This window comes from Anomalospiza imberbis, chromosome Z (assembly GCF_031753505.1).
Source record: "Anomalospiza imberbis isolate Cuckoo-Finch-1a 21T00152 chromosome Z, ASM3175350v1, whole genome shotgun sequence".
NCBI classification, from domain to species: Eukaryota; Metazoa; Chordata; class Aves; order Passeriformes; family Viduidae; genus Anomalospiza; species Anomalospiza imberbis.
The window spans coordinates 43,419,618-43,445,338 of record NC_089721.1 but is presented as its reverse complement, the minus strand read 5'-3'; the positions used below and the strand labels follow the sequence as shown (position 1 = coordinate 43,445,338).

General features: G+C 37.9%; 1 protein-coding gene across 2 annotated transcripts in view; it reads right to left on the bottom strand.

The window, feature by feature from the left end:
* Nucleotides 1-25,721, bottom strand: part of PCSK5 (proprotein convertase subtilisin/kexin type 5) — a 220,552-nt gene that overhangs the window by 121,632 nt on the left and 73,199 nt on the right. For both annotated transcript variants that reach the window (XM_068177017.1, XM_068177018.1), the window contains exons 6-7: nucleotides 9,026-9,114; nucleotides 3,269-3,441 (exon numbers count right to left, since the gene is read on the bottom strand). In XM_068177017.1, coding sequence (XP_068033118.1) covers nucleotides 3,269-3,441; nucleotides 9,026-9,114 — 262 coding nt within the window. The remainder of the gene's footprint in view (nucleotides 1-3,268; nucleotides 3,442-9,025; nucleotides 9,115-25,721) is intronic.

Below are 25,721 nucleotides of genomic sequence, written 5' to 3'. Positions count from 1 at the left end.
AAGCTGACATAAAATCATAGTACTTCTGACAGGTTTAAAAACTGGTTTCCTTTGTCATTACCTTGGAACTGGGTGGAATTTTTAGGTATATTTAACTTACGGGTTCATTTCATTAATTCATTTATTCCTCAGTAGCCTTTCTTTAAACAGATTTGTCTATTTCAATTCAAGGCATATGCTGTCTCTCTGTAATTCTACAGAAATCTATGCAGTCATCTTTATTATTTTCTGCAGGATTTGAAAGTTGTAATCATATCAGCTCAGCAGAATTAAAAATAATAATAGTTGTGAAACACACAGCATAAGCAGCTAATTGGAATAATATGTGCTTAAGATAAATCAGGTGCTTTTTTGATGGAACCAAGTCTCTCAGGAAACTCAACAACAGATGGCTCTTGCATCCATTTAGTTTTTATGCAATGATTATAATAAATAAAAAATCATAATTGAGTCTGATCATGCTACAAAGTTATTATTCAGTACTATCTTTGATTTTCCTAATAAAACCAGCCAGACATAATTTCCTTTTCAGACATTTTTTAAAAATCTTGGCATTTCCTTTTGCTGTTCCATTTTAAAATTTTAATATACAATTGTGTGGATACTTGCATGATAAATTAAGAATACTGATCTTCAAATTTTGTGTAGGTCTGAAAGAATGTTTTGCCCAATTTTCCTGTACTGATGTGTCCTGGGTAACCCAAAATGTTACTGTATTCCATATCTACCTGTGCCCAAAGTTGTTACCATCTCTTGGAGACCCAGTGGCCAGAAAAGGAACAGTGAGGTCAAGGGTATATGCTAGTTCTTTTTTAAGGTTGGGGGCATTCAAGAAGTGCTCTTTCTCTTTTGTTCTTGCTGGGCAAGCTGAGGTAGCACAAGGCAGACAGCAGCTGCACCACCAAGCCAAGAAAAATAGAACATCCCCTGCTCCATATGGTTGCCCCAGACTGCCAGCAGTGCCTGGTCAAAGCAGGAGGGCATGGAATGCAAGTTGTCCAAGCCCTCTGCCTACTATTTTTGCTAAAGAGAAGGTGAAATCCCTCCATGAGTTCCAGCTGTTGACCCAGTTCCAGCCTCCAGGGACTCTAGGTTTTCTTTCTGTTTTGTTCTTTTTCCCTGTTGGTTGATATTTGGGGGGAAGAGGAAGATTTTTACTTGTGGAGGTTGAGTTGCTGTATTGTTCTTCTCCTCTGTTCTCTCTCTCCACCCCAGGTCGTCTGCAGAGGGAGCCATCCTGGGGGTAACAGTTGCCTGCCATTTTCCCTTTATCTCTCCACACAAGGTCATCCATGGAGAGTGCCATCTTGGGGGAAGGTTTCTCTGCTGTTTTTGCTTTTCTTTGTTTCTGGGGAGTCCATGAGGAATCCATGAAATTCAGCAACATTATGACTACTGATTATCACAGTTACTTTTTGCCTGTTCCTGTTTCATTTTTTAGCAATTGTTTTAAACTGTTATTATTTCACTTATATCCTCTTGCATTCATCTCTCCTAATTGGTGGAAGCAGAGTGGTTAAAACTGAAAGGGAAAGTAACTAATTCTGGAATGTCTGCCCCCTTTAATTGTCTTAAACCAAGATACAATGTTACTTTAATTTACTCCACAGATGCAATCCTAGATGTTATACTGTTGTTGTTCAGTTCAATATTTCTGAAAAAGGAGAGTAACGATCTGTACATAACAAAATAAGCATTTTTGTCTGCCTATTATTATTGCACAATTATTGTGACTCCTTAGGGAAATCTGTGTTTGGCTGAGTATGTAATCACAATCTTGAACAATGAGCCCATTTCTGGGATATTCTGTCAAAGAAAATTAATCTTTTCTTCTTCCATTTGCCTCATCTTTTAAAATGAGAGTGTAAGGAAAAATAGAGAAAGTACCTTAATCTGAATACAGAAAGACATTACTAATTAAAAAGAAAGAGAACAGTTCATCTTGAAGTAAATCTTGGTCTGGAAACAGCCTAACAGGTAAGATGGTAATTCCAACATGCATTTACAATTTTTCAGTCTATACTGTATTTTAAAGAATGGAAATTAGAGGTTAACCTTAAATGTTTTGTATTTCTTATCAGTACATTTTAATATAAGTTTTAAAAATACCTTCTATTTAGTGAGTAGAAATGAAGCTTTCATAGTCAGAGACAGATAAAATATCCAAACATATGGAAATTTAGATCTATTCAATTCCTCATGGGCAACTTCAGGGAGAACAAAGTTTAATAATATTATATAAAAGTTAAATTGTAAAAATAATAATTTTACTTGTATCACATATGGCTTCTATTATTTCTCAAAAAAGTATACCAACCTGTTTCTTCATTGTTATCAGAAAAAGCCTGCCTCAGAAAATCAAATGCTATGTTTTCACTATAGACTGGTGCTTATTTCATATACAGAACAATGTACTGGTAAAATGAAATTCATCTGGGTTCTGTAGGGTATCCTCTCATATAACTGCTATAACAATAGTGGAACAATAATGTTTGTAAGCAAGCTCTACGCTCTTAGCAAGTTACTCCACATATTTATCCCTAGTTTTGAGAACTTGAGATTTCAATGAGGAAATGGCTGAGTCCTTCTGGTACAGAAATTCAGGCTGAACTTTTCACAGTTGTCTTCCCTACATGAAATACGGCATTTAAACAAACACATACATATGTTTTAACAAAGAACTTTCATGACCAAAAAAGAAAAACTGCATCCTTGCAGTTCCATTAGTGTCCCCTTCATCACAGTATTGTAAATTCTCTGAGACCAGACATAAATGGTAAAAGAACCATGGGTTATAGACTTTTTTTTGCCCCAACTCCCTATTAAAATCATCAAACTTACATTAAGAAATCACACGTAACAAAACAAAACAGAAATGAAGAAAGAAGGAAACACAGTCAAAGGTTTTGCTTTAAAATTTCTTTGCAACTCAGATTCGATGAGTTGGCACTGATGTGCAAAGTAGCATTTCTCAGACAATTTATTTCTAATTACATCACTACCTCAGAGCAGTTTTAAAAGACACTGAGGATGATGTATTCCAGTTGAAAATGAACAGATCTGATACCTCAGGTAAGACTGACAATCAGGTCACTGATTGTCACTACAAAAGAAAAACATGTTTTCAGTTTTATGCAAAGGAAGTTTTCTTCTTTCCTTCCAAGTCCTTTGCCTTCCCCATGCTGAGCACTTGCACGTACTGGGCAAAGGTACCCTTACACGTGCACATGAAAGCAGATCCAGGCGATGCACTGTGATGTCAACCTACCATTCTGATGCCGTTCTCAAAGGCCTGACGTGCTAGAGAAGCAGGTCCATCCACAGTCTTACCATCATCATCGGGCCCCCAGCTGGCACTGTAGATGTGGATGTGCTGGGGATTAAGGCTTAGAGACTTTGCTTCTACCATATCTGTCACATCTCCATCCAGCATCCGTACACCTTCAGAATGAAAAATTCAATGAACTGTACAGACAAACTCAAAATGTTTCTTTTTTTGTTTTACCCCCTCAGAGAAAACTGTTGTGTATGACGCTGAACTGAATAATTCTAAGAATTCCTACTGTTATTAAAGAAAAAAACAATAATAACAAAATCTGTTTGGGTATCTGTTTTCCCTATGTCTCTAGATGGAAAAAATATAAAAAGATACTAATATTTTCATCCTTCTTTAAGTTTTAAAAATTATATGTAAGTAATTTATCCACTATGCAGCCTTCAAACTTCAACAATAAAGTTTTAGGCTAAATAAAATTCTAAAAAATACTTGAACCTTGTAATGTTTTTGTCACTTAAAGATAACAATTTATTTTCTTTCTCCTTTTATACTGCAGTGAAACTGCATCACCTTCCTTGAGTCATTCACAGTTTCAATCATGTTAACAGATGTAATAAAAGGATCCCTACAGACAAGTAACCTTGGCATCATTCCTTCATTGTATGAGGCTGCAAGGAAAAAACTGGCGAAAAGTCTCTTGTGTACAAAATGATTACCACAGACTGTAGCACAGCAATTGCAAGAGGTTATGAACAAATATGTAATGTTGTTCAAACTGAAATTACAATATGGTGAATATCCTTCTCTTAGAAGAAGCTTTTGTGAGGCATAATCTGAAATTCTTATGTTAAAAGAATCCATTCATGTGGGTTTGGGCAAGTCAATGTGCCAGCACTTCACCATGTTTTAGGTTTACTAGACTGAATATAGCATGCTAAAATCTGAAAACTGAGAAAATATGGAAGTTGGGTTTTTTCTAACTGTAAGACTTTGTGGTTAAATCTGAAAAAAACCACCAATGCTAGTTTTAACCTAAACAAGAAAAAAGACCTACACACAGTTAGTGTGACATGTGATCAAAGGAACACAAAATACTAAATAAAAATTTAAAAAATTGTATGACAGAGGGATGATCACTCTCACAATTTACAAGTAAGATGCTCTTTCAGCTTTAAAAGGCTACTCCAATTTATAAGCCAAATTTACATATTTTTAATTACAGACACATTGCATTTTACCTATGAGCTCACATTAAAGAAACTTGTGTGTTTACTAAGACATTAACTTTCAGTTGACAAGAGGCATAGGGACTGCTCTCTTGAAAAAAGACTTTTTTTCCCTTATTCTATTTGACTTAAAAATGAAAAGCAACAGTATTTCTCAGTTCACACAGCAGTTGCCTATGTTTTGTGAGATAATAACCTTCTACAAACTGTGATCCCACTATGAACTTTGCTTTATAAAAAAGAGTCATTAAACCAAGTGTGGGATTCTAGGATTTTATTTTCTTCTCATTTTCTTCACAGAAAAATAATGATGGGTGAAAGTTGTGTGCTCAATTCCTTTAAAGCATATTAAAGTATTTCTCTAGTTCTGAATAAAGACAATAAATGTACACTGGTTTCGAAAGAAGGAAAATGAAGCTTTCCTTTATGACTTTGTTAGCCAGTCAAATTATTATACCAATGAACAATAACTCAAATGCTGCCACTGGCACCTAAAGTAAATCACACATTTTTTTTTTTTTGTAATAGTGAAGTGGTATACTTTTAAAGCAACACAAAGTTGTGACTTAGGTGTTGTTCTCTGTAGCCAACAATGGACAGACATGCTTCAAAGCTGTTGGTCAAGGCCAACTGTGTGATGTTCAACCAGGCCAAGTGCAAGTCCTGCTCTTCAGTTACAACATCCCCATGCACCACCACAGGCTGGGGACAGAGTGGCTGGAAAGTGGCCCAGGGCAAAGGATCTGGGGGTGCTGGTTGGCAGCCAGCTAACCATGAGCCATCAGTGTGGCCAGGTGGCCAAGAAGGCCAAAGGCATCCTGGCCTGTGTCAAGAATAGTGGCCGGCAGGACCAGGGAAGTGGTTTTCCCCCTGTATTTGGCCCTGGTGAGGCTGCTTCTGGAGTTCTATTTCCTCACTTGAAGAAAGACAGTGAGGTACTGGAACATGTCCAGGAAAGGCTAACAGAGCTGATGAAGTTCCGTGAGGAGCTGCTGAGGGTGGGGGTATTTAGTCTGGAGAAAAGGAGGCTCAGGGGAGGCCTTATTGCTCTCTATGACTGCCTGAAAAGAGGTCATTGCCTGAAAGGTGGGGGTCATTTCTTCTTCTCTGAGGCAACCAGCAACAGGATGAGAGGACATAGTCCCAAACTGCACCAGGGGAGATCCAGGGTGGACATCAGAAAAAATTTCTTCACTGGAGGGGTTTTTTATGCAGGGGAGCAGATTGCTCAGGGAAGTGGTGAAATCAGCATCCCTGGAGGTGTTCAAGAAACAACAGGAAATGGCTTTTAGTGCTGTGGCCTAGTTTACAAGGTGGTGGTGATCAGTCAAAGGTTGGACTTGAGGACTGTGGTCTTATCCAATCGAAATGATTCTGTAATTCTGTGCACGATGACTCTGAACAACAGACATCTCACTGGATATTTGCAGTGAAAATAATGCTCCTTCCTTCGTCCCTGCCTTTCTGTCCACCTCCAGCCAATGTCTGCAGTGGTTAAATCTGCTGATCACACATCCTCCAAAGTGTGGCATGTGGTGATAGCACAACAAAAGCTATCCAAAAGGCAATTAGCAGACACTCTTTGCAGATTGTTCCAAGACTTTAGAGCCCTAAAAACTTTTTCTAATATTTGCAGTAATTGCAAAATGTAAGTGGCTTTTTACTCAGAACAAATTTTCAATGAATCATAGGAAACGTCCAAAACTGAGCTGAAAGAAGTTTTCTTTTAAAATGCTAGTTTTTATGCAACATCTGACTTAAACATAAAGAAACAGCTGAATTAATCCTCGTCAAGGGAAGACAATATACATCTGTTGTGCTATAATTCAGTGTAACTGTTTTCCCATCAGGACTTGAGCCCAGCCAAGTAACTAAGCACCCAAATCCCCACAGATGTTTTACAACTTCCACAATCAGTTTGCAATAATAACAGCAAACTGATCAAGCGTTCCTATAGAAAGTCTCACAAGCTCTGTATGTGGTAATTTGTTTTGCATGATTATTTCAGAGTTTAAATCTAAAAAAAAGATCCATCCCTTTGGTGCACTGGTTTGTCTTTTAGTGTGAGGAACCTGTAGCTTAGCTGCACAGAAGCTTGCATAATTTTTTTATAAGGTACTTGTCATAACCTGTGAAAAAATTGAAGACTCACATTGCAATTTTACTAAAATTTTCTTTTCTACAAGTTACATCTCCACTTATGCAATTTTAAAAGAAGGCTCAGACTTTCCAAGAAACTTGGTCATCAGATATTCTCAAACATATGGAAACAAGACAAGGAGTATAAATATATTTAGAAGCAAATTAGCATTATTAATGGCTATCTTGTTAACAACTTACCATCAGAAACATCATTAACTGGATTTGTTCAACTGTCAGTATTTTATGGCATATTGATGGGACAGATTATTTTTCCCTTCTGCTTGATATATTAGTATCCCTTATGTGTTCAGAAATGCTTTCTGGTTGAAGTAAAATATACTTGGTGGAGCAAATCCAACATCATTGTCAGCAGGTGCTCCTCTATATAAGAAGAATGCTATTGCTTTACCTCAACTCTAGCTTATTCTCCAAGAATACCCCAGGAGGGCCTTTAAATCCCTGGGAAACAACTGAGCTGAATACTAGTTCAGCATATTATAATTCAAAATTTTTACACTCTATCTGGCCTGCAGAGAGGGAACACAACCACAGTATATTCACATGAGTAGCTTATGGCTGCTCTGAAGGAAAAGAATGAGACATGCCAAGTAGAGGTCAGCAGCAGCAAAGCTCTCAAACATATTCACCTAGTGGAAGAGGAAGCTTAACCTACCTTTCCTGGAACTTCCTCTTAACTCTGATTTTCTGCAGATTATTTGTTGAGCTTCCTGAAGTCTTATTTCCAAATGCTGATCCTTTTAAAAGGTGGCATCTCAAGTGAGTTTTTATACACTGTTATTAATTTCCACCTTTCTTTTAGGAATAAATAATAAAAATGCATAAATGTATCTAGTCTTTACTGTTTCTATTACCTGTATACTGTGTCCTTCTGAATCAGTTTTTACACTATATTTAGAAAAGACTGTGAGTCAGCTAATATGCCTGGAGGGTATTTATTATTATTGCATATTCCTAATGCTTAATAATTATTAAACTGTTAAGAAGTCACTGTTGCTTCTGGAGAACTTTTCAAAGCCATGTCAAAGCTGTTGCAGGTTATGTGACTATTCCACTCAAAAATGAAACTTCTCTGGAACGTATCTCTTATTTCCATCACTCTTTTCTGACTCCGGTTTGTCAACTCAACAGATCTGATATCACAACTGCTGGTTCATGGTTAAATGCCATGTTTACATGAGACAACCTGTTCATCTGTCACAAACTCCCTCACTTGACCAGTTCTGATTTTCTAAACCACTCTGACAGAGTAGTTTTGTGCAGGAAGGCTCTTCACCTGAGGGGAATTTTTTTTTTCTCTCTGCACCACTGTAACCTTATCCTGGATCTGGGATTATCTACCCTAATTTTGTTTACCCAGCAGGAAAACAGAAAGCTGACGTGAGGATGATGTGTGCTGTGGGCAATTTGAAATGCATCTGTGCTCACATTAGATTTGGATCAAACTTGTACTGATCTAGCAGAGAACAGATACAGTATTTTTAATAATGGAAACATGGTCTCAATTCTGCCTGCTCATATTTTTGAACTGTCCTCTGGTGTACAAATAGGTAATCATGTTTCTATTTTCACAGACAGGCTCTATTTTAAGCTCTATTTCAAAAGACAACAGTTAATGAATTTGAGCTATGAGTCTTTCAGCTGAAAGCCAATACACAAATCCCATGACTTCACAGAAAGTTCAGAATAAACTTCACTAGAAATATTACAATCTGTCACAGGCATACTACATCCCAGGAGACAGGCAGATGACATTTTGATAATCACTGTCATAAAACTATGCTAAAAACATTAATTCAACAACCAATGACTAAGAATTCACAGAAAACACTTGAAACTTCTTGGCTGAATGAACAAAAATATGTGATCAAACATTGTTTTTCAGGCAATAATCTTATCACCCACAGGGATCAAAAGAAACTTCTCACCAACCACAGACAAAAACCATAAAAATGCATTATGATTTGAGAGTGTTTCATTTGGGATCAATATGCAAGGCAATATAACTGATGTGTACCTTTATTTATGGTTTGTCGAAGTTCATGGCTTAAGAGCTCTGAATCTGTGAGAAAACCCCAGTGTCCTGATTCTGGGGTCATGTTTTCATCAAAAGTTTGACTTTCTATTTTTTGATGTGTACTGGGAGGCAGTGTTCTAAAGACCACTGCAGAAGGGCCACCACAGACAAACTCATTCAGTACTGATATTGAACGACTGCTCTACAACTGAGCTTTACTAGCTAACACAGTGAGGCTTGTTCATACAAATCTCCTTCTCTTGTTGAGAAAGGTCTGAATGTACCATTTAGCACAAATGGCTCTTTAGTTGCATTTTTTTTTCTGTGTGAGATTGTTTCACATACCTCCAATCTTGGCATTAAAGGCGATTCCTACTGTGCAGTGTGAGTTGTTAGCTGTGGCTGCCACTTCTCCAGCACAACGGGTTCCATGCCTGCAGTTAGACAAACATTTTTCCAAGTAAGCACAAACTATTGGGCTTAAAGGCTTTGATTTTGCTTATCCTCAGGTGCTAAATGAACAACTATCCATCATATGTCGTAGTATTTAACCCCTCACAGTAATTTATATCCATGTTAAAATATTCCTCTGAACATGTTTTAACATAACCACCATCACTTTAAACTCTTCATGCCTACTGGAAACACTCACAGACATACAGCAATGATACATAATTCAAAGCAACAGAAAGGAGTCTTAGATATAGGTTCTCATTTTTGAACAAAATCTTACATTTAAACAAAATGCTTGTCTAGAATTCTGTAACAACTACTCCTTTTGCTAGTATGTGTATGCCCATCCAACCTCCACCACACACAATATGCTATGAGGAAGATGAGGTTGCACCAATGCCCACACTGCTGTTTAGAGGTGAGGCTAAGATGGTGTGCCACGTATGCTCAAAGCTTAGGCACATCTTGGTCCTGTCTTGGGCCAAACCTGCAAGCCTGCTTGCCCTTCTGGGAGCAGTAAAAATGTCAGAAGTACCCATCACATCAGAGGTATGCTCTGTGCCTGGAAGCAGAGTTGAGCTGCAAGTATTCAATTTCAAAAAGCTGCTGAAGGAAAACACGAAACTGCAAGAAGTGGCTGCTCACCCCCTTCCCCACTGTGCAAAGCCACAGGAGGATGCTTTGCCTAGCCTGGATCCACACACTCTACAAACATGTATTTCACAGGATGTTTTCTACTAATAAGTCGTACCCTCATCCTTGTGCAGTTAAACAGCTCCATTGCAGAAATGTGACACAAGCAAGATAGAGTAGGCAGGGAACTTTAGAGAGGTGCTATGAAGGGGAGATATAGAGTTTCAGTCCAGACAGCAAAAGAGATGGGAAGTTGATAAGACATAGACAGAAAGATAATATAAGGCTTGAGTAGCCAAAAAGAAAGAAGTTTAAGTCAAAGGGAGAAATGAAAAACTACATAGCGAGCACTTCAGAGGAGGCTGAGATAGTTGTATACACAGACACTCTTCTCCTGGTGGTGGTTGACAGACTTGCTTGCACACATATTTGGAGAACACAGGTGCTTTTTAATTAAAGTTGATGCTTGTATTACAGACAAGAATCACTGCTGCTTTCCCTTGGTACAGCTTGTTTGCATAGAGTCATTCCTTATTTCATTATTATTAGAGTAATTTTTCCCCCTTACCCTTTTAAGACAATTAGATGGGAGACACTAAGATGACTTGTTTGGAATGGATTAATGTAAAACAAGAACAATAAATAGGACTAGGAAAAAAGAGAAGAAAGAAAAAAGCAATATAAACGATCAATGCTAAACTGCTAAAATGTCAAAGACAGTAATGCAGTTTATTTGACAAGTAAGATTTACATAACCTATGAGAAAAGTGTAAACTTTATTCACTAAATCAAACTGACAAGTTTGAAACTGATTAATTCTAAAGCTGGTTCAAGATTTCACAATTATATTATCTCAACTGATTTCCTATTCAATTTCCTATTCATCTGTCACAATTCATTATTTGGTTGCCAAACTTGACCAGAGAATTTTTCAAGACTAAATTTTAAGGTTTTTTTTTATATGAAGACTAATATTAAAGCCGAATTCTTCTTCATTTGAAAAAAGCCTGTTTGACTTTAATTGGCAAATAAATGTCTTATCCATTAACAGATTCAATTTTAAAAGCCTGAAGTAAATAATTTTAAAAATCAGAGATGAAAGTAAGTTTTGAAAAGATCTCTCTTTATTTTCAAGTATTTCCAAATAGTCTCCTAGCTCTGTGTTTGAAATAATGTCTTTTAAAAATGTCTTAATATTTACATGAAAAGACCTGTCTTAAAAAGTTTTACAAGATATTATATCCAAACAACCCTTCCTTTTATTATGGTTTTGTTAGGCGTCATATGCAAGTTTTGAGCTGTTATCACTCAAACATCAAAGCACAAACAACTATACTTTAGAAATGTAGGAATACCTGCAGACATCAGCTTAGTGCATATAATTCATTAATAAATCATTTCCTGCCTGATGAAAGGCATGTGGCTAAACTGCAGCTTCCCAGACAGAGACTGTATTGCCAGGAAATCCCTCATAGGTACCAAGTTTGGGAAGATGTGATGGGAGGAAGGTCTTTCAGTAGAGTGAGTGGATAGAAGCCACACCTGGAGGAGGCAGGCTGCCTGGTGAAGAATGGAACAAACACCTCCAATTTCTCCTTGGCTCCAAATGGACTATATGGATACCTGCTACTTTGGTAGCTAGATCCAAGAGGCCCTGTCAAAAAGATAAGATTTCCGTATATCATCAAACATACTGGTTACTCCAGGGCCAAGTAATGTGTGCCATATTAGTTCTGCTCACACCTCTTGGGATGCCCTTTTTCTCAGAGGGGGAAACTTCCTATGCTTAAAGACAATGCATTAGTACTAAGAAATAAAAAGTTGGTGGAGATTGAAAATCATAATAATAAAGGAATTTTAAATGTTCTAACAATTTTCAATCCTATGAAAAGAGAAAGAATGGAAATTTGGGTAGCTATTTGTATTTGTAGGAAAATACCTGAGTTGGAATTTATTTTTTGCAAAACTCTTCTTTATTTAAACTTTCAAATGTTTTCAAAGTTGTGTCTTAAACTGCAATATAATCCTCAACAGAAAATGTGGTATCTGAAGGGTTACAATGTAATAACAGATGGAGAAAAAACATATTTTAACAGCAATCATCAGAAATGCATTTTCTTGCATCCCAGACTACTGTCTTATATAGTAGTGAAAAAATATTCTTTTAGAGCTGTCATATATAAATTTTCTCTAATAATCTGGAGGGTGGAAAACACTTTCCAAATTGACACTAGGTTGAGATGCTTTTCTAGGAACATCTGAATAAGAATATAAAAAGAAACTGTCACACGTTAAAAGCATAGGCAAGCAAAATATCAATATTTTGCCTTTAAAACATAATCTGCTACAGCTGAAGAACAGCAATAATAAAGCTACTTGCCAAAGAAGAGCTATTAGGATACTAACAGTGGAGAAAGATGACAGACTAAATATGAAAAACAAGTTACACAAATCTTCAATGTAAGATATCAAGAAAAATGCCAAAGACCTGGGTGTCATCACAGACAGGATACTGTTTCTCAGCATCACGGTTTTGAAATGTGGTTACAGCACAGGACTGGAAGATCTCCAGTCAACATCCCCAGAGCTAATAACTTTTTGCATGATTATGGGAAGTTGCTTTTAGAACAACTTGAAAATATCTCATCAATTTCTCACAAAATCAAAGATGACAGCATTAAAACAAACACATGGAACACTTCACACGTCAGACACGCAAATTTTAAACTTAACAGCATGGGTAACAGCAATGCTGACTTGCCACTCTCTTAGCATTTGTTAGCTATTAGCAGTTAATTTGTCACAAGTGCGAAGTTCTGATGCAAGCCTAGGAAAGGAATATGCCTCTGAAATTTCATTAGCATTTTACAGTGTTGTTTTTGTGAGTAGGAAAATTAACTGAACATATAAAACAAATACATCTTTTTTCTTTATTTTCAAAACAAACCATGAATAGATGGTCTGATGGAGCCAATGAAATAAGATATAGAATAAAAAAAATCAAACAAAATCAGTAAATAATATATATTTAGGCAAGTATATAGTCTAATGTACTAAAAACATAAAAAATTACTGATCTCTTAATATGCTTTAATCCAAGGGAAAACTTTTATTCAGCCTCTTTTCTGGAAGGAAAAAAAAAAAAAAACATTGGTGAGAAGAAATACAACAGTTCAATCACCAGGACAGCAGAACTTTCAGCTGAGCTTTTTTTTTATACTGCCTTTCATATTAACTGTACAGTAACCTTCTCAAGGTGGGCAATCCAACTCTTAAGTCACTAAAGCAAATATCAAGTATAACCTGTACAGATCAGTTCCTGTGCTCTGGAATTAAACCTTTTCAAAAGTAACATCAAGGACAGTATTACCTTGGAAGAGTATATGACTACCTAGACGTACCTAATGAAAAGCACTACTTTGTCTCCTTTTGAAACTGAAGTATATGAGGCTCCTTAGATTTTAAGACTCCCCTGCCTCATAAGCAAAAAGTTCTTTTTATAACCAAATGCCAGTTCTTCTTATAACTCCTTATAACTTCTCAACCAGGTTAGTTCAGAGGCTGTAGAAAGGGTGGAAAATCCTAGAACAAGGAGGTTACAAGCAATTCTGGCAGTCTCTTTTTGTACAGCTTAAGGACTAGAGATGGAAAGGAGGCTCGGGGGAGACCTCTGCAACTGCCTGAAAGGAGGGTGTAGCACATGGGGGGTCAGTTTCTTCCCCCAGGCAACAGCAACAGGACAAGACTATGAAGTCTTAAGACGCACCAGGAAGGGTTTAAGCTGGACATTAAGAAGAATTTCTTCACAAAAGGAGTGATGGGGCATTGGAATGGTCTGCCCAGGGAGGTGGTGGAGTCACTGTCACTGGAGTTGTTTAAGAAAAGACTGGCATTCAGTGGCACAACGACAAGTTGGTGATGGATCACAGGTCAGACTTGATGATCTTGATGGTCTTTTCCAGCCTAGTTAATCCTGTGATTCTGTAGCACAAACACTTGGCGAGAGTCAAATACCTGTCTACACTTTTCTCATTCTTAATCTCTGAGATTAGACAGCTTTATGACTTTGCTCATGACATACAGAAAAAGGAACGAACAAAAGCCCAAGTTCAAATCTTGGCTAGCAAAATGTAAAAGGGAACAACTACATTACACATCTTAATGAGGGAAAAAGGACAAAATCAGGAGTAAGTTTTTATACAAGAAAAAAATGGAAGTAAGTTTTAAAAATATTTAATTTAGCTAATTCTTTACACTTGGGATTACTGGTCCAACACAAAAATTAAATTCTCTCTTCCAGTCTGCAATAGTCTCAGTGACTAGTACACAATCCTAGAACTGAAGATTTTACAGTATCCTAATAACATTACTTGCTTAACTTTGAATAACAGCAGGGTAACACTGTACTCTTGCCCAATAAAGGTATCCTTAAAACTTCCCAAAGCAACTGCTAAAAATAACAAACAGAATAAACCACTTTTCCAGTACATCTCCTCCTTCTTTGGGATACTGGCCCTCTCTCACATATTAATACTGCCAGAAGATGACAGCAGTAAAGTAACCTACATTGGGTCATTCAGGACTTCAGGTATCTCTGGCTGAAATCCACAGTATTTCCAAGAAAAATAAATATCTTGCTTCTTTGGGGAGAAGAAAGAATAAAGGTGGGTATACGGCTGCCCCTTTATAGTTTTCCTGTAAGGCTTGACACAAACTCTCATGTAAGTAAAGAAAGACACAAAAGTAATTGTATTTAAATGAGCAAAAAAAATCTTTGCAGACATCTTCTTATACTATTTTAACAATATTTTACTTCACTTTAATTTACCTTGTTCATCTCAAAAATGAAGTATTTCTACCTGACATAAGTATATTCAGGATAAGATTTGAAAAATTATCCCTCACAGTAATTCTTCACATAAAAATATAGATAATGAGCATAGTTTCAGGTTTTGTTAATGTCTTTTGAGTCTAAAATCAATCCTAATTTGGGAACAAAGCCTCAGATTGCAAACCAAGTTACTGTCACTCGCAATGTTACTTTACACAAATCAGAAGCCCTTTGTATGCTTGTATGCTTTATGAATGGTTCCTATTAACTTAACCTTCTGGTTTATGTCTTCTTTCACTAATGAACTGTTATCAGTGTTTCTGAATATATGGCTATCCAAAGTCAATGATCTATTACAATTTTCAATAGTTTTTGAAAGCTTTAGAGTACAAACTGGAATACAACAGAATTATTATTTTGGCTATGCCATGTATTTGCTATTCCAAGGAAAGTCCACCCATATTTACCCAAGATATCCTTAGAAAACCAAGTCTTGGACACAATGAATAAAGTTTGTTAGAAAGCTGCTGCTGAAAATTCCAAATTTACCACCTACAGTGAACACTCATACTTGGGAAAGGTTGCAATATACTGGCTGCACTATGTAATCTGTGCAGTAAGAAGAGCTTTAGTTGAGATGGATACAGGTGAAGCAGTTTGTCATTTGTTTTTTGAAAAAGTGATTAGCTAAACCACACAAATTTGATTTTGCACTTGCATGCATTTCATCACTTTTACTGTAACATCGAAAGTACTAAAAAGGTAATACTCTTTGGATGTAAGAAGACACTTCCATTCTCATTCTACTGAAGAGGTACTGAAAGCTTGAACTGCAAATCTGAGACTAAAGGAAACACCTCTACTAGAATAGCCATATCTTAATAATAACTTTCAGAACAAATATTTAAATTCTACACACTTTTCTTTGTTCTGTAAGCAAATCACCATATAACATCTGTAAACAAAGTCAGGAATAAAACTTTGGACTGCAGTTTCTTAGCAACCCTGCACAAGCTAGCTAACTACATTTAGCCAGTGAGAGACAGGAATATTTTGATGAAAAGTAAGAATGTTTTCTTCCACATTACTGCTTGCCTATGGTAGATGTGTGCTTTGTGAATTAGAAGACTTGATACCGCAACCTAATTGAGCATGAAGAAAACAAGTGATGTAATTTATTTGGTTTAAGATTTTCATCTATTTGTTCTCATAGCTGCCAAGTTGATTTCTAAGGTTTTCAGGGGTCCTTGACCTTCTTTGGAGCTAGATCGTTTCCTATGTATTCGAAGTATCCTATATATCTGTAGATACCACCATTTGCTCTGACAAGTTTATCTGCTGTTGTTACATGCAATACCTGAAATTATATGAGTTAAAGGAATCAAAGGAGTAAAGTTGGTTTTCTACTTTTTTCTTTTTTTCCCACCTGCATTGCCCTGCTAGTTATGTGATGCTTTCACATCAAAGACAGCAAAGGCAAATGGACCAGCACAGCAACTGTGGGTCAGCAACTCTGCAACAGCTCCATGTTTGAAATACTTCCTTGGACCGCAGGACCCTTATACCAGAATGTGTCTACTACATATGCAAAATGTAGCTTATACCACCAAAGATCCTGTGGTCAATGTAGCAGTGAAACTGAGTTTGCAGGAATAATGCTTCAGATATCTGTTGCCATAAAGAAGCCTTCCAAAGCTATTAGTCACTAAGCTCCTGAGAACTAGTACATTTTTAAAAGGCTGAGATATTGACCCTGGCAGACAGCTAGCTCCCACTCAGTCATTTGCTCCCTCCTTCCCACAGGGATTGGTGGGAGATTTCAAAGAGCAAATGAGAAAATGAGAGAAAAACTTGTCATTTGAGATAAAAACAGTTCAAGGAAACGAAAAGAAATAAAACACAATCAAGTGAGCCATAGGCAATTACTCAGCATGCCCCACAAGCAGACTTAATGCCCAGCCACTCTCCAACCAACACTTATTTTGGCAATAACCCCCCCCAGCCTAATACGGAGCACACTGTTACATGTCATGGGTTATCTCTGACCAGTTGGAATCTGTTGTCCCAGCTGTGTCACTTTTGAGCCTCTTGTCCCTGATCAGCCTCCTTGAATGAGAGGGCACTGTGAGTAACTGAGAACACCTGGGTGCTCTGCAAGCACAGCTCAGCAGTAACTAAAATATGTGTTTATTAACACTGTTCCGGTCACAAATATATAACATAGAACCATGACTTAAATTAATATCTATGTTTTTTCACATAATCACGGAACAATTTAAGTTAGAAAAGACTTCAAGGACAAGTGAAGTCAACCTTTGATCATCGCCACCTTGCAAACTAGATCATGGCATTAAGTGCCATGTCCAGCTGTTTCTTGAACGCCTCTGGGGAAAGTGACTCCACCAGCCCTCTAGGCAGTCTGTTCCAATGTTTAAAAAACCCTCCAGTGAAGAAATTTTTTCTGATGTCCACCCTGGATCTCCCCTGGTGCAGTTTGGGACTATGTCCTCTCATCCAGTTGCTGGTTGCCTCAGAGAAGAAGAAACGACCCCCACCTTTCAGGCAATGACCTCTTTTCAGGCAGTCATAGAGAGCAATAAGGCCTCCCCTGAGCCTCCTTTTCTCCAGACTAAATACCCCCACCCTCAGCAGCTCCTCACGGAACTTCATCAGCTCTGTTAGCCTTTCCTGGACATGTTCCAGTACCTCACTGTCTTTCTTCAAGTGAGGAAATAGAACTCCAGAAGCAGCCTCACCAGGGCCAAATACAGGGGGAAAACCACTTCCCTGGTCCTGCCGGCCACTATTCTTGACACAGGCCAGGATGCCTTTGGCCTTCTTGGCCACCTGGCCACACTGATGGCTCATGGTTAGCTGGCTGCCAACCAGCACCCCCAGATCCTTTGCCCTGGGCCACTTTCCAGCCACTCTGTCCCCAGCCTGTGGTGGTGCATGGGGATGTTGTAACTGAAGAGCAGGACTTGGCACTTGGCCTGGTTGAACATCACACAGTTGGCCTCAGATTATCAATCCATTTTGTCCAGGTTCCTCTGCAGAGCCTACCTGCCCTTCAGCAGATCAACATGCACCCAACCTGGCATCATCTACAAATTTACCCACTTTACACTCAATTACCTCACCCAAATCATTAATAAAGATATTAAACAGGATTGGGCCTAACACAGAGCCCTGGAAACACCACCAGTGACCAGATGCCAGCTGGATGCAGCACCATTCACCACCACATTCTGGGCCTGGATACCCAGTCAGCTTTTCAACCTAGGGAAGACTGCACCTGTCCAAGCTGTGAGCTGTCAGCTTTTACAGGAGAATAACATGGGAGACAGTATTAAAGGCTTTGTTGCAGCTCAGGCAAATAACATCCACAGCCTCTCCATCATCCCTTAGGCAGGTCAGTTGGTCATAAAAGGAGATCAGGTTAGTCAAGCAGGACTTAACTTTCCTAAACCCCTGCTGCCTAGGCCTGATCCCTTGGTTGTCCTGGATGCGTCGTGTGATCACACTCAAGATGATCTGTTTATAACTGTGCTGGGCACCAAAGTCAGGCTGAAAGGCCTGTAGTTCCTTGGAACTTCCTTATAGCCCTTCTCGGAGATGGGTATCACAGTGGCCAACTTCTATTCATCTGTGATTTCCCTGGTAAACCAGAACTGATGACAAATAATGGAGAGCAGCTTAGCGAGCTCTTTCAACAGCTTCCTGAGTACATTTGGATGAATCCCACTCTGTCCCATAGACTTGTGTGTTTCCAAGTAGCACAGCCAGTCTCGCACAACTTTGTTCCAGATTGCAGTGGGTGTACTCTGCTTTTTGTCCCTGTCCAGTTTAGGGGGTTGGTTGTCTTTACTGTTAAATACTGAGGCAAAGAAAGCATTAAATTATCTCAACCTCTTCCTCATCATTGGTCATATTCCCCATCAGGTTCAGTAAAGAACGGAGATTTTCCTTGGCCTTCTTTCTGTTCTTAATGTATTTATAAAAACATTTTCTATTATCTTTTACAGCAGCAGCCACATTGAGCTCTAGTTGAGATTTCACCTTTCTACTTTTCTTTCTCCATGACCTAACATCACTATATTCTTCCTGAGTTGTCTGCCCCTTCTTCTAAGGGCCATAAAACCACATTTTTCATCTGAGTACCTGCAAAAGTTCCCTGTAAAACCAGGCCAATTTTCTTCCCTGATTATTCACCTAATAGGGTGGTCTGCTCCTCTGTCTTTAAGATTTCCATCTTAAAGTATGTCCAGTCTTCCTGGATCCCTTTATTATGAAGAACTGATCACCTTAAATTCATGGCCACGAGCCTGCTCTGTTACAGATACATTCTGTACTTAGGTATTTTATCTTCCATTCTATATTTCCATTTCACAAGACTTGTATAATAATATATTATCAGTCACTGTATATTCTGATTTATGTTTTTCATCCACACTGACACCAATCTGTATCATCTGAAGATATTTCAGGTGCTTGAGCAACCTCCTTTTACTTAAAATCTCCACACTTCTGTGTAACGGAAGTCCCAATGACACAGAAAAAAATACTTCTCAAAAATATTTTGCATCAGTTCTACTGAAATCGCACCTAAGCAGAAATGAAAAATATCTTATGAATACAAGAATGCAAATCTGGAGTTTCATGCTTAGATGTCCTTAGCAGGAAAAGAAGTCCTGGAAGCCTTTGGAGATCCCAAGAACACTGTAGGGGAACCCTCAGGGAAAATTTTCTTTCCTGCAAGGAAGATTACTGACAGATGCAAGAACTCTAAAGCAACAAACAAAAAGGAGGAGCAATACAGTAATGTGCACACAGGTCATGGATGGATCTTCATCTAGTCTTCATACTCCATTTTCATAGTGAATGACTGCTGTGACAATGTTTTAAGGAAATCAAGATTATGTAACTCTGGATCTGCTACATATTCCAGCTCAGAGACACACTTCCTACCTATCCTGAATTCTGAGTGCAATTTCAACTGCACTGTGCTTAATCCTAAATTTCAATCGATGCTGTTCTGCATCAAACGGACCTTCCATTTCTCCTTAAATATACATTTCAAAGATGAATGAGGAAATTGTTGAAATAAATTCAAGTCCTACTTGTATCTGTGTTGATAACTGCTTTTTAATGAAACTTATGTAATTGATTCAGCAGGAGCAAAGTTTCCTTTTACTTGGAAAAAGGGTTTCAGCACTGGAAGTCTAATTCTCACACAGTTCAGTGCAGAACAAGTTAGCAACTGTTCATCTGATGTTCATGGAGCCTTAAGAAGAGAAGTGCAGAGACAAAAGTTTGGGCTGAAAGGAGAAGTAAAACATACCTTCTCACTCTACACTTGTCTTTGCTACTCCTTGACAAACCTAGCCAACAGCCTCACCATCACATATTTTGGCTAAGTAAACAAGCTATAGTCTCCTCCTCAGTTTTCTAATACCAGAGATTTGATGATTGCTTTGAGTCTGTATAGCAGTACAAGTAATTTTTAAACCAGGTTAAACATACACTAATCAGTGCAATCTACATCTATAATATCCATTCCTTTACATCTATACCTGAATTTCTCTATCTTGATTATTTTGTGCTCTCAAATTCTATTCAGCAGTATATGTATACATGCATGCAACTTGAAACCGGTTTATCATTTTACCACATCAAGACTAGCTGACTGTAGTTGCCAATTCTCCCCTGCTAAGTTAAAAACCTCAAAATACAGACACGTACTTAGAAAAAATAACTACTCTGTGAAAAAGAACATCTGAAAAAACCTTTCACAACTAACTCTTGACAGAAAAGAATTCAGAAAAGTCTGTATCTGTCCTATTGTTTGTTGGGGAATGGCTGCAACAAGAGGGTCATGGATCGATGGAACAGTTATTCCATCAATCCTCTGTTTGAGACCCCAGACCTGGGCTCTGTGCCCGGGAGGAGCTCTGGCCTGGGAAACTGGTATGAAACAGCACTGGCCTGTGAACAGTACACTGTGCATGTACAGATAGCAAAAGGCAGAATATCCTTGAGATATGAGCTGTACGAGAACAGGATGTAAAACAAGATGTACTTAGCTAAGTAAAAAGCTAGCAGATGAAAAACTTAGCTGCGGCTGAAACCGCACGTAGAAGAACATAAAACAATGAACCTTTATGAATTGACCAATGAGAGCTTGTTGCTGATATTGCTTGCAAAATACTATATAAACTGACTGGATCTTTGAATAAATTGGAGCTTGCTTATCAATCATATTGGTTGCATGCTTGTCTTCTCTCACCGCCCGCGGCAATAATTGTTGACTTTGAATTGCAAGGGAATATCTGACTCATTGCAATCAGTAATTTACATAAAAGCACTAGAAGCAGTTGCATAATGCTTCAGAACTTAATTTTATTTGTGAGCTCATTGTCTGGTACTTCAGTAATTAGAAACAGAAAGAAGGCTTTCCTTAAGTGTTGTGGTTAAAGTTTTGAGACCATGAGAGTCTTATACATCATAAAAAGAAAGAGCTCTGTTCCTCAAACACCAGTTAAGCAGTAAACAATACTGCTCAATGAGTGATACCAGGGTAGAGAAAAAAGACTATTTTTTCATCTTTCAACTGGAATTCTAGCAGAATTTGGGTTTTGTTTATTCCTCTGTTTCACTACTCTCACTTTCAATGATTACTCAAAGGATTGTCTTTCCTATGGCTATCAAAAATTATAAATTATATCACTTACAGTTGTCAGACAGGTCTATGTAACACAGTGTGATACCATAAGGAGCAGATCACAAGAGTTTAACAAAAAGACAATTTTTGGCAGTCTGACAAAATTTTCATGATGAGATTTTCCACTATTGAAGCTGGAATCTGGATCAAAAGGCTACTTAACCAAGGCTTGTAGTATTAATTTTTTAATGTCTTGTCAATATGAAATGCTGTCATCAAGGACTGATCATAAACACCAGTGATGAGGGGCACCTACTATGCGTAGGTGAATTGACTTAACAGAGACTGCCCCTCCTCTAGCCTGGCTAATTGTCCTCAGCTTCCAGCAAGTCTAAGACCCCACTTACTTTCAGAAAACTTCAAATGGACAGACATTTTATTCTGAAATAGCAATGCATGAGAACTTCAAAACACCAACTGTTGGCTTGTTGTCTGTTCTGTTTTATTGCACACCTCATCTCTTCCCATAGGTTAAACACCTGTTTTACATTAAAAGAAAAACATCATCAAATGCAATATATAGTAAGGATTTCTGCTCTATGTTTTTACAATAATTTCCTTTCAAGAAAATAAAGGTTTTTGCTAAAAGATCCTACCCACATGTTTTCAGTTCTACCGTGAGAGAGAAGAAATGAAGCATGTATGATGACTGCCCCTGAGGTATAGCAATCTGAAGGATAAGCATGTTGTATAACAGCACCCAAAGACTCTAAGTAACAGTTAAAACAGAAAGTGAAGAAAAAATTGCTCCAAATGAACCTGTAAAATTATTGTACTTCATCACAGTACAATTCTGCAAGCCGCAAAGCTTATCCTCCTTATATTTAAAATTTTACACTGAAACCTTTAACTACTGGCAAGATCTAGTATGTCATGCAGTAAGATATTCTCCATGCTCCATCATGCCCAATGGCACTTGGTTGGGTCATGACTTGGTTCTGGCCAGGAGAGGGTTAACTTTTGCAGCAGCCAGGAGGGATGAAGCCACCGGTTATTTGATACCACCCTGAGCCATGAAGGGGAGAGGAGTGTTGTTCAGAGGGGTGCTGTTTGTGGGACTGCTGGTTTGTAGAACTGTGAGGTCTGGTGCTGGGTTCTGCAGTGAGCAATCCCATATGGATTGTTCACCTATTTTGCACACTCTCTTATTACTGTCAGCCTTCTTATTTCTCTGCTGTTCCCAGTAAACTGTTCTTATCTCATCCAACAATCTTCACCTTCTGTTTCTCCAATTCTCCTCTCCCGCCTCTCTGTAAGGGAGCAGGAAGAAGTGAACAAGATGAACAAGATCTTTATGAACAAGATCTTTAGTATTTAGTGGGGACAGTATAAACTGGAATACCATTTCTAAACCATGACCTGTCAGTAGATTGTAAATTGGAGAATAGCTGATAAATCATTAACAATGTTCCTTGTAAAAAGTGGCATTGCAGTCTGTAAGCTGAAACAGACTGAACTTACTTCACTACTAACATCTGCTAAAATTGCAGCACAGTAGGATGTGGCCATAACAGCAATGAGTTTAGAATCAGAATACAACCAAAACACAGTAAATCAAGATTGCAGTCACTGACTTTAGCTTCTATACCAATGACCTCCGACTGCTTGGTTCAGATCTTGGTTTTCATAAAGGTACATGTCACCAATTAGAGAAAACAATTCAAAATCTGCGGTTTCCTAAGAATCCTAACAGAAGTCCATGAAATTTGCAGTGACACTGAGATACACTAGACATCTGACATTTAGTCACTGGTACCTGGAATCAACAATACCACACTCGGTGTAAGCATTTAATTCTATTGATCTGAAACACATATACATATTAAGTGAATTCTCTAGCCTAAATTACCTCCCCCTTAAGGAGTATTTCTGTGCTATCAGAGATGCTTTTCAGGCATTAAACAGACCTCACTCAGCCAGTTGACAACACCACTTCAAGCTTTTGGTTTTTCAGCCTCCAGAGGCAGGAGAAGGTCATGCTGAAGTCAGGGTACAGAAGAATACCAAACACAATTGAGATTCCCTCTGAAAAAAAGAGCTTTTACCTAGGAGCTGATACTTTATTCCAACTAAAAGCACAAGATGCAGCAGTGCTTCTCTGTACATTTTATCTTCCCTTCTGCTTTTCTGCAGAACACAATACAGCAAATTTAAAATCAATAGCAACAGGTGCATACCAGCACTCACACTGCATAGAAAGATACACCCAATTGTCAGCATTCCTTTCTGTCACACTGCTGCTGTGAGAACCTTTTGAAATTATCTTCCAAGTCACCAGTGAGAGACTTGAGGCTCTTTGCATTTGCTGTGCTCAGTTCTTCAGGTATCTGCACTGAAGACTGTCACAGCAGGCAGTAAAGCTTTTCAATTTTCTTCTATTGACTATCCAGGAGGAAACAGAAGCTGATCTGCCTATCAAGTATCTTGTATCCAATATGATTAAATGACTTCGGATGTAATATAGGGCTTCACCATAGGCAGAAAGTATAAAGTAGCAGTTTGTCACTCTGTGAAGAAAATTAAGACTTTGGCATTTTATTGGGCATCTATGTTAATGTGATTGGCAAAGGGAAGTAATAAAGAATCATAATGGATGCTATGGCAAAACAATGCAAGTGTGTTGGATCAAACGGGACTGAAACTCACCAATTCACTAATTTTTTGTTTGTGAGAAATGCTGTGAAGTTCTCCCCATATGACAAAGTTTAGACGTAAGAGATTCTAACAACTTTTGAATGACAAGAATTGTTGTCTCTCAAAAATCTTACACTCATTAAAAAGCAATTTAGGAGGTTATTGAAATAAATTATTTATAAAGTGAAATGCATCATTGAAAAATGTTGAAGAGGCATCCCAAGAGTGACTCAGTATCTCCAAAACAGAAGTAACAGCTCACTTTTACTTTTTCTTATGTAAGTTTAATAAAAACTGCATTAAAGTCAACTGTTATTATTTAAAGCAGTTCTTTTAGAAGTCCCTCTCTTTTATAAAAGTATCCATCACCATAGTAAAACTTAAGCTTTGAAATATGATCCCTAAGAAATTTCTTACAAAACAGAAGAAGTAATTTTTGTTTGGTCAAAATCAAAAAATACTATGAACATTTCTGTTTTATTCCTGAGACTATACAATAAGCACAGTATAATTTCAGTGATCCCATCTGCATTCTGTTGTGGACCTGACACTGATAATGGCTAATTTTATAAACATAGATGTTAACAAATAGCAGTGGAATAAAGAAAAAAGAATAAAGCAGTACACCAAAACAAGATGCCTTCCATGGCACAAATTACTTCATCCACAGCTGACTGCCTCTGAGCAAAAGGAAACTCTAGAAGAAGTCTGTACCATTTAGAAGCTTTGTGATTTGCTGGCAATTTGTAGAAACCAAAGGAAACTTTTGGCAGTATGCCTACATACCATAGTAGTTAAAGAAACTATCATCCCACCCATTTTGACTACAAGCCTTGAAACACTAGTCTAATGTTTCTTCCTACCCTCCTGATCTCCCTAGCTAATAGAAGACTTAACGTAGAACTTCCAAAATATAATTTTGGGAAGTGCCACTCTGGTGCTCAACTAAAGTAATCTACAGTTAATTTTTTCTTTCCCCTATCCACTCACCAATAAGTCCCACCAACAGAAAGTATTCACTCTAATTAAAAGTGAAAAGCTAGCACACAGATCCAATACTCTGACGTTTCACAGCTGCATGCAGAGCTGCCCAGTCACCTGTTTATTTTTATAGCTTTTTTAATTTTATAGCAATTCCTTTTGCTCTTTATCATTCCACAGTTGGAATTATTAAGTTGGATTATAAAATGAGGCAGAATAAACTAGATCATCATGAAAATGACAGCATATTTGTACATCCCACCTTCACCGAAAAACACAAATAACTGTAAAGCAATTTTGTCTGTCCAGCTGCTATTGCAGAAAGCAGGAATCAACTAAACTGATCTACACATTATGAAGTCTTTGTAATGCATAGCTTTCAGAATGTTCCCTGCCTGTGTTTAGCTCTACTTCCTGACACAGCTTGAGTATCTAGTGCCAAATGGCCATGTATGCTGGACAATCTGAATTCCTGCCCCAATTTCTGAAGGTATTTTAGATACAAAAAATATGGACAGGCTATTAGTAGTGTTTTTCAGTACCCATGCAGTGGTTTAACTCTTGTTTAGTCTAGGGGCAGCTAGGAAAAAAGGGCAAGAGCTGCAAAAACTGAAGGTGGTTAGCTGCTGATTATCATGCTTTGTGTGTCTGCTAATTGGAAACACTGAGCCTCTAAGTTCTTAGTAGAGGTTAGGGTGCCAAGTAATTTTACACTGAAAACATGCTTCATGTATCCTTGGTGTCCAAAAGCTGACTCTACACTGACACTGTACCTCCTGATAACACTG